General features: G+C 38.9%; 1 protein-coding gene across 8 annotated transcripts in view; it reads right to left on the reverse strand.

Moving 5' to 3' along the window:
* The window catches only part of CADPS2 (calcium dependent secretion activator 2), a 320,439-nt gene that overhangs the window by 36,633 nt on the left and 264,083 nt on the right, over window positions 1-19,723 (reverse strand). For 2 of the 8 annotated variants that reach the window (XM_063323277.1, XM_063323275.1), the window contains 5 exons: window positions 18,461-18,602; window positions 18,212-18,331; window positions 8,771-8,926; window positions 6,565-6,712; window positions 5,534-5,548 (listed from right to left, as the gene is read on the reverse strand). In XM_063323277.1, coding sequence (XP_063179347.1) covers window positions 5,534-5,548; window positions 6,565-6,712; window positions 8,771-8,926; window positions 18,212-18,331; window positions 18,461-18,602 — 581 coding nt within the window. The remainder of the gene's footprint in view (window positions 1-5,533; window positions 5,549-6,564; window positions 6,713-8,770; window positions 8,927-18,211; window positions 18,332-18,460; window positions 18,603-19,723) is intronic. The other 6 variants (XM_063323280.1, XM_063323278.1, XM_063323282.1 and 3 more) reach the window with 3 other exon arrangements.

Below are 19,723 nucleotides of genomic sequence, written 5' to 3' on the forward strand. Positions count from 1 at the left end.
TGATAACCCTGCCAGATCAGATTTACTTAAAATTATCATTTTGAACATCAGAAGAACAAACCCTTGAAAACGATCCACCCAATCAACACTTTCTTACATTCTGTGTTGAAAATTTTCCCATGTACACTGTTGAGTTAAGCAGCTAATGGGGTTATTATTTAGATGAATTGAGTTCTTATTCTTATTCAGGCGAAGGAATGTGAAGGATACTTTTTGTCTTCTCCTATATAATTAAGGTGGCCATGTATTTTTTTTTCTAAAGGGTTGGTTTAGCTGGAGAAGCAAAAAGACCAGAATAAGATTTAATTAATACAGCATTTCATGTCTGACAACTCTCATTCATAAGTTATTTTAAATGTCCTCTAGAAATAGAATGAGCTCCAATTGTTCATTCTAAAAGAGCCTTTCTGTTAGCACAGTGAGCTGCAGTTTATACAAATCTTACAATATGCTCAAGCAAGGGCAAAATTAAAATTTCATCAACAAAGCAGAATAGGTGGTAACAAATTAATAGGCCATAAAAGGCATAATAAACCAGACTTCATTCTCCATAGCCTTTTTCTTTCGCTTTTTCATAAAGAAGGTGCCTTTAAGTAAATGCTTTAAAAACAAATCTGAAAGACTTTTTAGATAATACTACAGACTTCCCTCCTGAAATTAACAGGAACTAGGGATCCCATTCTGTCAAGGAGGCACATCAATTTAAACAGTAATTCTTCCTTTAGAAACATTTATCTGACAGCAAAGATTGTCCCCAATAGCCACTTCACAGAAAATGTGACTTGTAAAGACTAACCCTATCTTCATAGTTCAAGGCTCCTTGGAACAGCTAACAGCATAATGCTTGGAGTAAAAGTACTGAGGTCAGTATAAACATTAGCCTAACTTAGCAGCTGCCAGCTGAATAGTTTTCAGAGTTGTAAGTTTTTAAAGGCTATTTTTCATCTGTCTCAGAGTTGCCATACAAACCAAAACATTAAATCTGATCTGCTAAATATATTTAGGAATGATTTTCTAACCAGCGCACCTACCGAACTTGCATTTAAATTAAGAGAGGATAAAACTATGAGATGTGTTTGTCCACACGCATGAATCTTTTCAAGGTACCAACACCAAGCGCGTTAATTTTTGGTTTTAATTTGTTTTAAAGTTTAAAACCACTTCGAAAATGTGAATACATGTTTCAGGCAAACATCACCATATATCTCGAAAGAGTGAAAGAATGTATTAGAAATACATCAAAGAATTTTCCATAATTTCAGATATATTTTATTCTAATCATATTAATGTCTTGACCCATGCAATATTCTCTTGATCTGCTAAGGACTTCAATCACCCCAAACCATCTGACATCTGTTGCTTACAGTGTTCAGAAGACAATGATTTCTCACTCTCTGAAAACAATAACTGATTATTGTCCCATAATGCATGACAAAACTATACATATTCCTATCATCCATGAAAAATCACAGTCGTGCCTCCCATAAGGTGTCTGCAACTTTATCTCCACACCACATTAAATAAATGGATCTATGCATATTCTAGGATCAGTTCCTATATTTTTTCTTTTTTATTTTCTTTTTTTTTTCCCCCTCACATATAAGGCAAATATAATTTTGTGGGAATGGAATATAACCACTAACTTCACTGTGTGACCAAGAAAAACAAGAACTAAATGAAATTATTCAAAAATCACAACAAGCGTCCAAAATCATGACATTTGTTTAGAAATAATTTCTGAATGTTTGTAACCTGAACTTAATTTCCTTTTTTTCAAGATTTATTTTGCAAACTATGAGATCATTAATTTTTAACCCACTCCTCCCCAATGCCAACTTCCACCAAAACAGGCACCCCCAACAAAACAAAACTTCAGATCCTCGTGAAGGATTATTTGACTCCAGGACAGAGGCTTTAAGAAGATGGCAAATGTTGCAGAATTCATGATAAAATCATATGAGCTGACAAGGTTGTATGCACCATCCAGAAATCAGCACCTGTAGGATGGCAGCTTTTCTACTTCTGCTAAGATTGCTCAGTCAGAGCAGACAAATCCTCACCCTTTTTCCAAACACGGTTATGGATCGTTGTGCCTTTACATTCCTCTCCTGGCTGATGTGATCACAATCCACGTGGAGTCTGAATCTAGCAAAGTCAGCTCCTACAGCTACATTCTTTGAATACACGTTGTAGAATCTTTCAGCATCATCCCAAAGTCCCTGAAGGGGGCTCTGCCTTTCCAGCTGCCCTAGAGTAACTCCCAGTAAAATATGAAATACAGCTTCAACTGTAGGAGGTACAAGGGGAAAACAATGCTTAGCGGTGTAGGGGATGTAACCAAATAGGACTGTCTTTTGAGGACAACCCAGCTGGTCTTCCAGATGTGGCTCTCTGCTCCTAGTAGCATTTGGAAGGAGACGAAGTCTTTTAGCGCCTTTTGACACTCGTGCTTTTGGGGAACAGAGGAGTTTGTTCCTAAGTCCTGTGGTGATGAGCTGAGAACTGTAACTTGCTCAATTCTACAATATATTCAATTTTCTTTTCTATTCTACCTCACTGTGACCCAATACTGGAGGTGGTTTGTTTAACTACTAAGAAATTTTTTGGTTTTGGTTTTGTTTAAAAGATTTTCAAGCTAGTTTTCCTTTGTTTGTTTTAAGGCTAGATGGCTGTGAAAACAAATTGCACAGGATCATCTGAACTGAAACTGCTACTGCCGACATATAACAATATTACATGTATATTAAATTGTCTTTGCACTTTTTATTATCAAATCGGCTATAATCTTCTACTACTTATACAGTTAAATGAGTCTCCTCCTTTAATTTTATGAACCAAAACAGCCTCAGAAACAAAGCTCACCAAACTAAAGCCCCCTTTTCCTTAATTTTTTTTATAGATATACACAGCACTGGCTGCGACACATTCCACTGAAACGGCACTCACTTTTCCCCAAATTGAAAAGGGCATCTCTTTTTTGTAAGCATGATAGGGTATGGTGAGGCTGGAATTCTGAAACAACTAAAATAACTTCTAGATACATTCTGCTATGAAGCACCCACCAGAATAGTCCTTTGGCATTTACTCTGTTCATGCTACCCATTTACACAAAACAACAAATAAGCTGTGGCTTAGATGTAAGCTCCTGCTCCGATCTAATGACTTGTCAACCTAAGTGGCCCCAGAAATATTTTCTATTTGATTCTTGCCTCTAGGAACATTTCCTGTGTGATTCTTACCTATCATACTCAAAAAGGTGGTGAATGTTGGCAGAATACTGCAGCATCTAGACCACAAAGTTCTAAGTTCATAGGTTTGAAACTATTTATCACATATAACAAAGGCCAAAAAAATCTCTGGATTGAACGTTGTGTGACAGAAAAGGCTTCCCTTACTGTTGCTATTCATTTAACTTGGGATCCATGGACTGTAAGGGAGCAGCACCTGTTGGCTTCTGGTTCAGGAAAGAAAGAAATGGGACACTGTTCACTGTACAACTACCCAAGATTACAAACACTGAAAGTAATATGTCAGACAGGCAACTGTTGAGAAATAGCAACAACTGGTATGTTACTTAGCTGTCTTGCTATACCTTTCCCCTGTAGTCCATGAATTGCCACTGTGGTTGTCCATGAAGCAGGCTGCGGGCACCAACAGTTAGTCTTAGATAAGGTAATCCTCCCCTGAAGCTGCTTCTCAAACCCTCCTAAGGCAACTGCCAACCAATGCCAAAGGCATCCAGCCAGCCGAGCTCTCTTTAAACACAATGTACTGATCATGCCCGTAACCAAATCATGCTGTGCTTCTCTAAAGCTTTAAGACGATCTCCAGAAGGCAAAAAGCGGAGGGAGCCCTCCTGAATGGCAGACTTAGCCACTCTTCGTGAGCGTAGACTTAACTGGAAGACATCTGGGAGACTGGTGAGCAGTGCATGAAGTAACACAGGAAAACCAGGGGACTCAATCAAATTTAAATCCTAAACTCAAGGCGCTACAATTGCTAACCATGACCAGAATGCGCTAATTACATGATAAATAAGAATTCCCTCCTAACTGACAACTCAGGGTGAAAACTTTGGCATCTGACTCTACTTGAACAAGATACACGACTGCTTATAGCTCTGTATAGGGAATGAAAAGAGCATGCTGTATTCAAGGAGATGTTTGAGTCTAACCACCTAATTAAATAACACCTTCCATCACTTGCAAAATAAGTTCTAGAAACTGTCAGATAGATATTCAGTGTTGAGTTTTAGATGAACGAACAACCCTTTAAAAAAATTTTAACTCCAGCCTTATGTAATTATTTTCTTGACTGGCATAGCAGACCATGTTTGAGACTAAAATGAAGGTGAAAGAGGACAAGGGAAAGGTAATATGGAAAAAGTTTCAAGACCAAGTGGCAAGTAGGAGTTATTTGAAATGCCAGAGCTCCTATAGAGGAGTCAGAGATGCAACTGTTTATGTTACGAGATGCTCTCCTGTCTGATTTGACAGATGGGCAGATTCCAGAAGCATCTCACCCAACAAATCTTGAAGCGTTTCAGACTACTATGATATCAGCTACAAGCAACTGAAAAGCCATTTTCTTCTTAATCTTCGAAAAGAGCCTTGGGAGTGGAAAAAACTGATAGACAATAATTCAAAGTTTATGAGAAAGAATGAGGTTTCCACATTATCTGATAATTTCTGATACATGAAAAATTTGGGGTTCTTTTGGTTTATTAGATGAATTGGGATGAAGATTAACTGGGGAACTTTGAAAGAAGTATGCATTTCATCACAGGTATGCTATATTATCAAACTCTTGCACTGAAAAGAAGCACAGGAAGACCTAGTAGGGAACAAGGGCTGATTTTCTGTTTTGGTGTTGTGAAGAGTGCATGACAGACCTTGAAAATCTAGAGAACGGGAAGACTTCAAAGAGAATCTGGTGAGGGTCTGTCGTCCAAAAGGTAACTGTGAATGCTCAGCTTTGGCTCTGAGGGGGACTGGCTGACAATGCAGGAGGTATCGTCCAGAGCAGGTGAGGGAACAGTGTGACTGTGGAGAATGAGGCTATAACATTTGTCTACAGGTCTTTACAGAGGTACTGGTATTGTCTGTCCCCAGAGAAGGGCATGCATGTGTGTATTTGCAGATTACTGCTCGGACAGTAAGTAAAAGATGAAATGTCAGCATCAGTCTAGGGCAAAGAGTTGCTGGTTGTTGTTTACTTCTGATGAGCCTGAAACAAGTTGTTTGTTGCTCTTTTGCCTCACTGAGAGGTGAAAGAGTCCATAACTTTGTGACCCGGTAAGACAAGACACCAGGTCTGAAAAGCAGAAGAGTGACGTCATCTGGAACCACCTTAAGAGGATGAACAAAGAAAGAAGAATTGAGAAGCTGATGATCAGCCTGTAGCAAGTCAGGCTGTAAAGGAATTCCGATGGCTAGGCTAACAAATTAACAAGGAAAGCAATATTACTTTTTAAAATAAAAAGTGACTGTGAATAAGAAAAATGTAGGTTAAAAAACAAGGAAAAGGCACTTACCCATTGACTAGCAAACTGGTTCATATCACGGAAAACCAAAAGGAAAAATAAAGGTGACAAGGTAGAACAGGAAAATGATGAATGTCTCATTGAATTGGAAAAAAAAAAAAAAAAGACAGTTACATCGAATACGCTAACTTAAAAAGATGAATTAATAAAATGAAGAACATGGTACAGAAATGGAAAAATCAACAGAAACAATATGACCAAATAATGTAACTGAAAATGCCCAAAGCAGACATCCTTTTTTTGTTGCCAAATTCTGACAGATGTTTTTACTCTCTGTACAAAACAAAACCAAACAAAATTACACTGCTAATGCATTAGGACAGCAAGAACAGTTTTAATTTTATTCTGGCGATCTCACCAGTCTACATAGTATGCCCTTTTTCACTTCACAGATTATTCCTGCCGAGAGTGACAACATGGGAAGGACAGTAGTCAGTGAAGTCTAAATATCATTTAAAGGCACATCAGTGCTCCATTGTGGAACACCTACATCCTGGCAGCAGACTACTGCCAAAATGGTCCCTGTCCTTGGAGACCAAATAAAAAATCCCATTAAATTACCTGATTATTTCTTTCCTCTATTTTCAGCATGTATACAGGCATGAACGATGGGTATATGAGCCATTTAAAAACAAACCTTACTGGTTTAAAACCTGGCTGCAAAGGACAATGTTTTGGTTCTATTTTACTAATACAAAAGAGTCCTGAAGTGGGCTGTTTCTCTGCTGCAACCCAAGAGAAATTCCTGGCGGGGCTGTGAGTCAAGAAATCCTCTGAACGCTCAGCAGACTCACAGGTCAAAGCAAATAAATTACAGAAGCACTCTGTGTCTTCTCTGGTGGAAGATGAGGGGTTGTGTCCTGCATGATGCTTCTAGGGAGCAGTCTATGCATGCTCCTGTACAAACAGAGCTACGTGACACACTTCAGCTACTTTGAAATTAATCTACTAAGGACCGTCTGCAGTGCGAGATGTTTCAGATTATCCGAACACACAAATTAAACATACAAAATTCCACTTACCTCTTGCCCCCCATCCAGGATGCAGAGTTTAGCCGTCTGTTTTTTAGCATCAACTAAGACATTAAACATTGTACACAGAGAAGAAGGGATACGCAAGTCCGTTGATTTGTTTGTCTTTTGCAGCTTGAGTTCAAATGCAATTCTTGTTCTATTTATAAAACACAATTCATTATATGAGTCTCTCTGATAATTCTAACAACCAGTGTACAAATGTATAAACCTTACTAAACATGTTGGAGTAACAACGTACAACATGTGTACAACAACGTACAAAGATGTGAGAACATCTTTGAAATAAAAATCTGTAAGCGTAGAATGTCTACCCATTCAATAATAAACAATTGCATTGGTGGTAATCTCAAGGTTCTGCACTACTTCAGGTAATTCAGTCGAATAACAAAAGTATTACTTTCTTGCCTACTAGATAACAGTACGCTTCCTTGTATGATAACTAAAAACATTTTAAAGCAATGAAAATACCCCATCTTTTCCAGCACTTCTATGTTAAAATGCGGTTTATAGTACCAAATACTTGCTTCTAAGAAATATAATTAAAAAAAAGCCTCTTCTGGCTTTAATAGAAAAGATAATTTTATTGAAGAAAAGGAGGGTTTTTATTAAGCAAATATTAATATTTATATTGAAAAGTAAGATGTATCAGGAGATACACAATACAAAAAGCCTATTTTCTTCTCACACCAGTGTAAATAAGGAGCAATGTCACTGAAATAAATTATAATAATTCAGAATATATAAATATAAAAGTAATTTTTTATTGCCAACCTTATTTTTAGATGTGAATACCAAAAATTGTCACAATATTTTAAGAAGATGGGAACAGAAGCATCGTATTTCCATTTTAATAAGTCTTACAGATCATATTAGTATCACAATAAGGGTTATAATGGAATAGTTCTATCATTCTTTTCTGACTTGCTACTGTCTAATACAGTCCATCCTATGGATATAATTTATTTACTTTGTTACCTGACGTGCAGTATCTTTGACCACACTAAAACATACTTAGTGTATTAACACTAGTATGTTATGCAATAACTCTAAAATATTAATACATTTTATGTATTGACAATAGGATCATTCTGTAATATTAATTAAACCTTCATGCCACCAGAATCTTCTTATTCTCTAGAAAAGCAAGCAGCAAAGATGTCAGGATTTCATCACTGTAGCTCTAGCAATAGGTTCATATACTAAACCTGAGCTTCTCCTTCTTCCTAACATTTTTAACAGAAAATAATAAAATATTATATTATCAGATTTAATCTTACTGGATCTTAAAGGCTCTGTTTCTTTAGTCTTCCTTATCAATGCTGTATATTTTCTGATTGACACTATTAATTTGTCTACAAGCTTTCTTTATTTTTCCCCATTCTTCTATGTATTTTTTTTTAAAATCAATATTTTAATGTATCCCGACTAAGCTTTCTCTGTATGTGGGATCACGCCTTCTGAAGCACCTAACAGGAGATCCCTGTCAATTTTCTAGATATACAGATATTTCTTCTAAACTCAATGATACGTACTGAAAGCTATGGCAGAGATTTTTTTAGATCACATATGCTTAATTTAAAAGAATATACTTATAAGATAAATCTCAAGAATAAAACAACGCTGTATTTTCTATAATTGCCAGAAGCTTAGTGACATGAAACTTAGTTGCAGTTGGATGACTTACAGATAGTCCTCTTTTGTTTATTGTATAAATGCAGAAATGCTGTACAGTCTTTAGTTTGTAATATATTTCTTACAGACAGTACTCTAAAATAATGACAAATTAAGTAGTATTATGAAGTGAAAATAAAGAATAATATAGTAATGTAGAAGAGAAATGTACAAAAAGAAAAAGGATTTCTTTTAGTAGAATTCTGACATTTGCTAATATTTGACACAAATATGGAATAGAAGAGATTTGGTTTATCGACTTCCAAGGCACAACATAGGTAGAAATTCTCCTTGGTATTTCCTAGATGTTGCCAAATTGACGATTGGCAGATGCTGGGAAATACATACAAGTCATGATCGCGTTACAGTTGCCCTGATTCCTATGACCTTTCCCTATTCGTCTGCTGCTGACCACGGCAGGAAACAGGACTTTGGTACAGATGTACCTCTGCGAGCCAGTATGGCCATTCCTATGTTAATTTTCAAATGTCTCCCAATATTTAATTGATCATTTCAACTGTACCTTTTAACGCAGGCTTCTATCATGTCAGTGGCCATGAGTTTGAGTCTCTGCTCTAAATGGTGGGCAAATTCTGGTTCTGGCCAGTGAAGATCAAAAACAAACATCTGCAGAGCATCCAGTTTCCAAAAAAGATCTTCTGATGTAGCTGAGCCATTTCTATAAGAAACAAAACAAAACAAAGCCCCCAAGAAACAGAAGATAAATGTATGGATGTCTATCCCAGTTGCCGCAGAATTATCTAAGGTAGTACAATTTCCTTATCACACCATCTTCCTCCTTCACATCACTGTATCTCATAGCACTGACACTCTTATTCCAAGAATGTAAAAATGGTCATGGAAAATTTAAAATAATTCCCATTAGGGTGAAAAAAGTAAAGTTTTCTCATCTGTTAGCTGAGAAATATGACAGGCTAGGGAGGTAGATGGAATGATGGGGAACATGGAAAATGAAGTAGGTCATATTTCAGATCAAGACAGGAAAAATAAAAGGTAAAGGCATTATTAATTAGTAAGGACCTTTTCAAAACAGTGAAGACTTTGCACCAATGTTTTCGTGCCTTCATAACTCTGGTAGATAAGCCTACCAAAGAAATGAGGACGCTAGTAGTAATATTGTAAAAGAGACACCCAGACAAATAGTCCCTTGATAAAAACTCATTAAGTCTAACTGAGGGAATAACATCAGATACCGGTGGAAAAAAGAGAAGAAGAACTATTTAAAGAAAGCTGTGCACAAACAAACAGGGGATCAGTATAGCTCTATGTAGTCTCAGATTCTCCATGTGATTTTAAAGTTCTTCCACCCTGAACTGAACGTTACATTTAAAGGGATTTGCTTCTGATAAGACACAACAATTTAAAGCTGATCTTAGGAGTAACTACAGTTACACTTCCACTGTCATTGTGGATTAATTACACTTCCATGATGCGCTGCATTGCAATGCCTGGGTTACTGTTTAAGGAGCCATAATGCTACTCAGCATGGCATTCCAGGATGTCAAGTGACACAAGCAACAAAAACTCTGTCTGACAGTCTCAATTCAGACTGAAAAAGTTTTAAATAGTCTAAATATGTCACTACTGCCATTTTCTTTCTTCTGCTTCATGACAAAAGAACAAAAATATCAAAGTGACCCCATCTCTCATAGAAGAAGTCAGTGAGAGCTGAGTGTGCTCAGGACAGAGCAGGGTCATAGGAAAAAAAAAACAAACAAAGGACCTCTAACATGTGACCATCTAATGCACCCCTCAGACAGCTGCACCACCACCGGTTCACACCAGGTTAACCGAGACAGGGGGTGGTGAAGTGAAGCAAAGCACAGCTCATGTTCAGGGCTCCGAAGAGGCAGCACGGATGGAAGAGGAGCACTGATTCGGTCTCACAGCACCCCACCACCTTCCAGACCCACCCTTAAGGCTACCATGACTTAAGAGCCATTGCTGTCTTCTGCAACACCATCTCAGTGGCGAAAGGGGCTGCTGGGCCAGGCAAAGGGGGCAGCCAGCAAGGGCTGGGCAGCGGGTGACAGGCTGGGAGCAGTGGTGTCTGCCTAAGGAAAAGGTTGTCTCTGACCAACCAACCCTGACTTTGGCTTTGGTTTTAAATGGTGCACGCTTTGATGTCTTCACTACGCATAGGAGGATATCCCACAGTTTCAGGCTGGCCTTTTTGATATCACGCATATTTCTCCCACTTATTTTAAATAGTAATTGTTAATTTTACATTGTATCATGCTCCTGAAAGAAAACAGCAGAAACAGGAAAAAGGCCCACGGGACTGCTAAGATTACAACTTGCATAGGGACGTCACCTGTTAGGTTAGACCTGAATAGGAAGCACTTTTATACAGCGCTAAGGTTAATTAAGAAAAAGAAAAAACAAACCACCAACACTCCTTAAAAAGTTTATAATCCTGACAGACTGTTTCTTAAGTTATGTGATAACCAAATATTGAAGATTTCATTGCATCTCCTGTGTACTGGCAGTGAGTGAAGCTGTAGATGCTACGTTATACACAATATTTGATTCAAAAGTGACTTAGTAAATTTTTGAGATAACTGGGGTAAAAGAAGAAAAATTACATAGGGACAGAAATGGGGACAACCTCAGTATGTATATTACAGTTGACAAGAACACATTTTTTCTAGACAACAAAACATACTTTCTCAAGAAACAGAACTACCATTTTTCATCATCAGATTACACAATTTAACCATATTTTATTGTTCCATAGTTTTTTCTTTTTTGCCTAATGGAATTCCAAATGAAATTCTTTAGGACTCAGCAGGACTAATGTGCTCTCAATAACATCAACGTATTCTTATGCACGTTCACTCCCCGGTAGCCACTTAATTTGGATTCATTATACTACCAAATAAAGTTTCACAATTATAATAAATGTAACAATAGACACAGGTTCATGAAACACTAATTCATTCTGCGAGAAACACTAATTCATTCATTCTCTTTTCATATCATTTTGAGGTCCGATTCTTCAATTTTTTATTCAGCTTTGTTCAATGATATTTGAATTTGGCTAACATATTATACTAGTAAGATGGGGAAGGAAAATAAACTTCTACAACATCAACTATTTTCTCCTAGTTCACACATCCAGACGCAATCATTGGATTTGTTTGTTAAATACAGCAGAAACCTGTGATTTCAATCAATTTTTTACTTCTATTTGTACCAGATACTTGTTTTATTTAGGATTTTTTCTGGTCTTTATTCAGTAAAAGCATTAGAAATGGTATTAATTGTCAGCACATCCCTCAACAACCTGAAGTGATTGTACCATCTATGGATTTGCTTTCCCTACTAGGAGCTGGCTATGTCACTTCACAAAGTGTAACATGAAGAGCCAAACATAGTTTTTACCTCCTCCTGGCAGCAGGAGGAATTCCTGCATTCAAATCAAACCAGCAAAGCATTTGAATCTACATCCATAATTGCAGAACCATTTTTTTGCGAAGGGATGGGGCACGTTCTTGGCTATTGAACAGTTTTTATTTGAACGTGTATGGTAAAGCTACTTCAATCTAATGAATGGAATAATATTGCTCTACCAGGAAACTGAACTGGTACTCTTTTTTAAAAAATTATATTCAATACAGTTATCTATACTTTTGAAATTAAGCACAAACTCCACTGTTTTGCTGCGCAAAAGGTACTATCTAGTTGTCCACCGTTTTTAATCAGGTCATGGCAGTAAGAGAAGGTTTCCAATGATTAGAAGAGACAAATATAATTTTTCTTTTTTTTTTTAAACAGCAATTTAACTTTGTATTTGGTCACACTTTGACTGTGAGATTGAACCAGGCGTCTCCAGAGGTCCATTTTAATCTACATTATTTTATGGCTTTATACTTTGCATCATACTGAACACTGCAAAAAAAGGTCCAAGACATAACGTTTCTCCAAGACCCTGCAAATATTAAACTTAAGCGCTGCATACAGTCTCCTAAGCAATTCACTTATCCACTGACAGCTGGAAAGGCACCCTCCCACTAGGCTTGCCAGCTACCTAAGCGGTAGCAATTAGTCAAACAGTCCACTAATAACACACACTGGCTGCAAGATCAGCACACACGTGGCTCCAGAGTAGACACGGAACATGTCTTTCTTGCCTAGATGTCAAACTCCATAGGGTGGCTTGAGATACGAAAATATAGAAGAAATATTAAATATCTAAGGACATTCTCAATCAACCACAAGATTTAAATTCAGATGGCTTCCATTTTTTGTAGAATTTACCAAGGGCAATGATGGTGATTTTATAAATGACTGCATTTATCCTTTTTCAAGGTTATTACTGAGTTACTACCCATGAGTGTTTTGTGGGGACTGTTTACAAAACAGGGCACCAGCTCTGTGTGCTTTGTGAATCTCCAGCTTCTGTGCTCCAGCTTTAATTCCTTTATGCCGTCTCAAGATGTATATTCGGTGCTTAGAAAATCAACCGAGAATTTCTTCAACAGAAAAGGATTTTCAAGTTATAGTCAATGGCATTTGCCCCATCTCTCTATTTTCCATGAGCAGATGAGGGGGGTGGATGGAGCAGAACTCAAAGATACTAGGGACAGAGTTACCTCACTGTTCCCCCTACTTGTTCAAGAGTGAGGCAACCTGAGGATCAAGCAACCAAAGCATGTTTCTTGATTCTTCTTTCTTCCTGCATGTTAGTATTTTTGAAAGAAAAGAAATTTGGCCCACAATATACACTTGACTTCCTGGATGCTCAATAGGAACTGGCTATATTCAAAAAATCTTATTCTACAGAAAGCAGATCATCTAAATTTCACTATTCCATCAGTTTTATGGCTATACTTTTAAATACCCATCCACGCTGATGAGGCCTGGGCATTGCCAGAGCAATGGTGGGAGATTTAAACACGGTGTAATGGAAACTAGCTGTCAGTCACCAAGGGGAGCTGCTCCAGAGCTGGCCTGACCCACAGTGGCAGATCTTGGCACACAAAGGGTTCTCCTGAAGCGAGGGTATGCCAGGGCAGTGGCCAGCCAGCCAGGAACCGGCAGCTCTTGCGGGAGGTGCTGAGGAGGCTGGGGCATTGCCAGAGCAACCGTGACCACCTCCGTGTCTACAAAAAGCAGCCTGGGGAGGGTGAATGACCAGGAATGTGGCCAACAGAGCGTGGGGCGTCAGCCAGGGCCTGGTGTGGCAGCTGGTGTGGAAGGGAGTGCAGAAAGGGTGTAGTCACCCTACCACCCCAAGAGGTGAGTTCAATCGGTGTTCATCACCCTCTCAGAAGGAGCACAGCTATGGTATCCACTAACCACCAGGTGTGGTTGACATGCCTGAGGGAGGGGATGCCATTCGGAGGGACATGTGCCCATGTTGAACCTCATGAGGTTCAACAAGACCAAGTGCAGGGTCCTGCACCTGCACCTGGGTCAGGGCAACCCCTGGTATCAATACAGGCTGGGGGATGAAAGGGTTGAAAGCAGCCCTGCCGAGAAGGACTTGGGGGTACTGTGGATGAAAAGCTGGACATGAGCTGCAATGTGCACTTGCAGCCCAGGCGGCCAACTGTATCCTAGGCTGCATCAAAAGAAGTGTGGCCAGCAGGTGAAGGGAGGTGATTCTGCCCCTCTACTCTACACTCAGGAGACCCCACCTGGAGTACTGTGTCCAGCTCTGGAGCCCTCAGCACAGGAAAGACATGGACCTGTTGGAGCAGGTCCAGAGGAGGGTCACAAAAATGAGCAGAGGGATGGAGCACCCTTCCTAACGAGGGCAGGCTGAGAGAGTTGGGGTTGTTCAGCCTGGAGAAGAGAAGGCTCCGGGGAGACCTTAATGCAGCTTTTCAGTACTTAAAGGGGGCCTACAGGAAAAGTGGGGACAAACTTTTTAGCAGGGCCTGTTGTGATAAGGCAAGGGGTAATGGCTTTAAACTGAAAGAGGGTAGATTTAGACTAGGTATAAGGAAGGAATTTTTTACAATGAGGGTGGTGAAACCCTGGTACAGGTTTCCCAGAGAGGTGGTAGATGCCCCATCCCTGGAAACATTCAAGGTCAGGTTGGATGGGGCTCTGAGCCACCTGATCTAGTTGAAGATGTCCCTACTCATTTTAGGGGAAGTTGGACTAGATGACCTTTAAAGGTCCCTTCCAACCCAAACTATTCTATGATTCTACGATTAAAAACGCAAACCATGGCCTCTTTCCACTTTGCTGTAGGCAAGCACTACAGCAGGAACGTATGTGGCACTGCAGATGCAATCCCTCTAAAACAGCACTGAAATGTCGCCTCCTGACTTATTCAGCATGCACAGACACACAGAGAGGTGCAGCATGAGAGCTCATACACATTCAGGCCAAAGTCTTTCATATCACAATCAGAGCATCGCGACTGCTCCAGGTGGTCCCCCTTGTCCCTCATTATAGCTGAGCCACAGCTGGAAAAAATATAGCTGACACAGTTCCTTTGATGTTACCTGTTTTGGCTGGAAGACAAGACAGGACTATTCTCCTGCAGGCATGTATCTTATTCCATGTTGCCCCAGCCTTGAGTTTTGCTAAACCTGATGTTCTAGACCAGCACCAGATAGCAACAGACAACCTCAGGTCTCTATCTACAATACTTTTGGTCAGTGAATCTATGTCATGTCTGCACTGAAAATAAAAAAATGTATTTTAAACCATAAACATCTAAAATCACCCACAAATCTAACTTAAAAGCCAGGTTCAGAAAAGGTTCAGAGAAATTAAATTTAAAACATGAAATGGAACAAAAATGCAATTTAAAATAGTACATTTGAATTAATGATTAAGCAAGGAAAAAAACACCCTCATTCTGGCTGATTAGAAGCTTTTACAGAATGTTCAAACTTTTTTGCTCTTTAAGGATGTTGTCTTCAGCCAAATGGAACAGTAATCCACAGTGCTCTGCATGTCTAGCCAAGGTGTCCTCTGAGTTGTCCTCTCCTGAGACTAATCAAGACAAACAGACTACTGCTCATAACACTTTCCCCTTTTCATATCTCCCTTTCCAATGCCAATAATAAAAGGTTACGCCAAAACAACTGAAAATGAGGTAACAATCTTCCTAAGTGCTGTTGTAAGCAGCATACATTTACTGCTCCAAAATATATGAACAAGGAATAAAAAAAGCTACAGTTAATTAAAAAATACAAACAATCTTCTCTAGTAATGTTCAAAAGAATTGCAGCAACTTTTACATGAAAGAGGGGAAAATCTGTTTTCATCAATAAAGCACAGAAAGAAATGCCTAACTGTGAATACATTTTCACCTCTTGCTTTTCAGCAATACTTCTTAGATAGGCACATAACAGCTCTGCTGAATATGAATGGACTTAAACATGAACATAAGAGCATGAACATGAACATTAGTAAAGTTTGGAGAAAATGAAATCTCTTCTGATTGCAGAAAAAATAGACGCAGGACTCGGCGTTCTTGGTAAACATTTAACTATAACTCGGTTGGGTCACAGACTGCTTTTTCTCATTCTTTTTCCCTGTAGATTCTTCATTGTGTAATTCAAATTGATAATGATTAATTGGCCAAAATCACCACTTTTAAAGAGAAAGAGAGAAGTCCAGCACAGCACAGTGTCACACGTAGTCATCTTCTTCTGAAAGCATCAGCTGTGTGGCTGGGAGGAGGGAGCAGAGCGGACTGGGAGAGAAGGACTTGGGGGTGTCAGTGGAGAGAAGGAGCCACCCATGATACCTGTAAAAGCTGGGCTGGGGGTCCTGAATTTAGGTGCCTCTGCTGGCTCTATGTACAATGCAATATGTCACTCTAATCCATTTAAGGTGGGCGTTCATCACAGGAAAACTGACAGGAAACACTGGGTTTTGCTTAACAAGTATTGGAGCCTGGCTACTCCCAATTGGAGAATTTAACTAGAAAGAGGAAGCTTTGTTTTTCCTGAAAAGGATGGCATGGGAGCAGTGGGGGAAATAAAATGCTCCTCCTTTCTTTTACGTAACAGTGAAAGTAAACGACTTCCTCTGTGGAAACCGAGATACCATCACCAGCAGGAAAGAGGAAACTCCTCAACTTGGGAGGAAGAATAAATGGCTTGCAGTGCCTTCGCTTGTATTTTTGGATACAAACACAATACATGGCCACTCTGAGAAGTTACTTGGCTCTTCAGAAGGACATAGGTAAGCTGATTCTTAAAATACTACCTGAATTCCACAGTATTACAACGGTATCTTAATACTACCTGCAATCTTGAATGGTAATTTATACACATTTAATAAAATACAACTTCAAAGCTCTACATTTAGGGAAAAAGAATGTGAAGAGGCTGCCTACAACGGAGCCAGCACCTCGGCATAGCTCTTCTCGAATGCTGTGTGGGGCGGCTGAAAGGGGATATGGCCTTACAGAAGCCACATCGCAGTGGGGACAGTGCTCATCCCCACTTCTCTTGAGAAGCAGCAGAGTGACAGCTCCTGCTGGCAAGTGCTTACAGCTCACGTCAACCTCAGTGTTCACCAAACGCTTTGAAAACCACACTTACTAGTTTAGGATTGTTAGGCATACTTTGCCATACACACCATGAACCTTGATACCAGATGTGCAAGGGGGATGAGCCAATTTTACTATACTTGCACGTTTTTTGACAATACAGTCTAGGAATTTCTTGGTACACCAAAGCCTTCATTTAGGAAAGACCCACCACTACAATCCTCCAACCAGAATCCATATTTATGATACATTAATTATAAATTCAATATTCAAAATACACAAGTTTTAATACCTACAAGCTATTTTTACTGGATGGGGCTGCTATAATACAGACTGTAAGAAGACCACATCTAAGATTATAACAACTCTTAAATCTGAAAGCTATTCTTTAAAAAAAAAAGTAACCCTCGAAAGCATGAGAATAACAGAGAGGAATTTGAGTAGCAGAAGACCAACTAGTTTGTATTGAAAGCTGAAATGACTTGCATAAGCACATCAGGAGAAACCTAGCATTATTATATATACAAAAGGTACCAAAGCCAAGGACTAAGAGCAGTTTTGTCAACTTTTAGGGGAATTAGCAGCAGAACAACAATCATAATACTCAACAGACAAGTGCCAGAAGTTTGGCAGAGCACAAACTGTCAACTCATTCAGTAATGGATCTGAGAACTTGTTACGAGTATCTAACTCTGTCATAAAACTTGGCCTCAAATCATATTATCAGGCTTTGCATCTTGAACGCGTGTTCCTGAAGTCTTTCACATTCATCCTTTCTTAATACAATTTTAGCTAAAATAAGGTTCTTCTTGAGCTTTTATCTGACGTATATAAATGCATCCTCACAAAGAAATCTGGCCTGTAAATATGGGAATACTCCCACAGAACAGGGCATGTCTGCTCTATTTAATTTTTTTTTAAGAAAAGAGCACTGAAATGTTGGGGAGAAAACAAAAAGAAATACATATTTTTTCAGACAAGGAAATGGATGTACTTCTATTCTGGTTGTTTATTAACCTTTTACTATTTCCCTGCGACATAGATATTTAATCTAATGACAATATTTGCAATCACTGATTTTCAGAACCAATATACAATGAGTTAATCAAACCCATGCAAAAATATGATGGGCTGCCTCCCTTCACAAAACCACGATCCAAACCCAATTATCCAAAAGGTTCCCCACGACTCATTAATTCAGAAGAGTCATTAGGCTGCTTAGGGTATTAAACACCACTCATACTATGACAGACCTTTGCCGAGTTGATTTTGTAAGTTATCAGGTTTAAGACTGCTACATTTTAATGCACTAGAAAGCGCAACTCACTAACAGTCCATGCTTGGCTCACTCCCAAGAAACAATAATTGTCAACTAAGAGATGATAAACACCATGCAATCCAAATACAGCTGCACAGAACACTAGCAAGGCCATGCAGAGCTGACATACAGTCAGAAGGTTATTGAAGAATACACACGTGGAGTCATACAAAGAAGTCATCCAGGTTGGTGTAGTAAAGCTAGGTATTTGTGGAAGATTAAGAGGCAAACTTGGAACTTTTGGAAGAGCTACATTAGGAAGACTGTTGGTGATGCTCCTGTGAAGAAATAAACAATGTAGGAATACAATAAAAAATAGAATATTTAGAGGACAACAAGGGAGAACACCTGATTAGACAGAACGCTATAGGTAGGTGCTTTATTCAGATCTTGTAGAAAGCACTTACTTGACAGGTTGCCATGACTCTTGTTCAAGACCTCTGTGAATGGACTGGGCAATTGATGATTCCATGAGATCGATGTAGCGGATGACCATGGGAACAAAAATTTCTTGCAAGTGCTTGTGAAACTTTCCATTGCACAAAAATGCTTTAAAAACAAACAGAACACAAATAAAAAATGTCAGGCCTTTCCCTATTTTATTTTTCTATAGGAGAAAGTATCTTTTAAAATGTTTTGGTACACAAAAGCATTTTAAGAACAAGATCCAGCTTGTGTAGGAAATACAGTTCATAAAAAATAAATGAAGTGCTCCATGAGGACACTGCAGTACATTTTAAACTGTCACTATAAAGAAAACTAGGCACATACCGAAGTTCTTTGTTGAACCACAACACTTTTGCATCTTCTTAACATTAATATACTTTGCTGAATCTAAGCCTTAGCAATTTTGCTCAACACTTAGACACCAAGACAGAACAAAAACCCAACCCAAACAAACAGTATTTGAATGTCATTCAAGTATTTTTATTCTCCTTATGGTAAGAACAAAGGTTACAGTAAAACATTCCAGCCTCACTAGGCTACGTGCAAAAATACAGAGCTATACAGCATTTCCTCCAGATTGCCTAATGCAAAAAGGCAGTATGTGACATATGAGTGTTTGCAGAAATAAAAGCAGTTTACCCATCTGCTCTGCGTCCTCAGGAGCTGGCGAAGTCCTGAGTCACTGCCTACAGCTACACAGGACGTTCAATGAGCTCTTGAATAGAAAACATGCCTTGGTATGCATGGTATGACATGTCCATACATAAAAATCTCAAAGGCCAGAGCTCACCACCGGAATCCTGGCTCTTCCCACCCTGACATGTGCACAAACTGCACCCAGACCCCCACGAAAAAAAGCACCTCCCAGCCAGTCTGTGCTCACGTGAAACTCAGCCCCAGCCAGCCACACCTGCCTCTCCTCTGCCCACTCAACTGTCTCACAAAATTTTAAAGGATGCTAATTGTACACTTCCCTTCTGAAAGTTTGCTCATTCTCTGGTGTGATCATCTCCAACTTTACAGCAATTGTAGTTTTATAACTATTTAAAGGAAGTCCTGAAAACTAGTTGCCTTAAGTGCTTAGGAAAGTTGAAGACACACCTAGAGGTCTTCTCTCGATTTTGCAAGAAATGGAGTTAACTGGTGTGTGTATATATAAGCATGAAGCATATTACTCAAGAAAAGTAAAAAAAAAGTAAGAAAAGTAGAAAATTATCTGCTTT

Source organism: Chroicocephalus ridibundus, chromosome 1 (genome assembly GCF_963924245.1).
Source record: "Chroicocephalus ridibundus chromosome 1, bChrRid1.1, whole genome shotgun sequence".
NCBI lineage: Eukaryota > Metazoa > Chordata > Aves > Charadriiformes > Laridae > Chroicocephalus > Chroicocephalus ridibundus.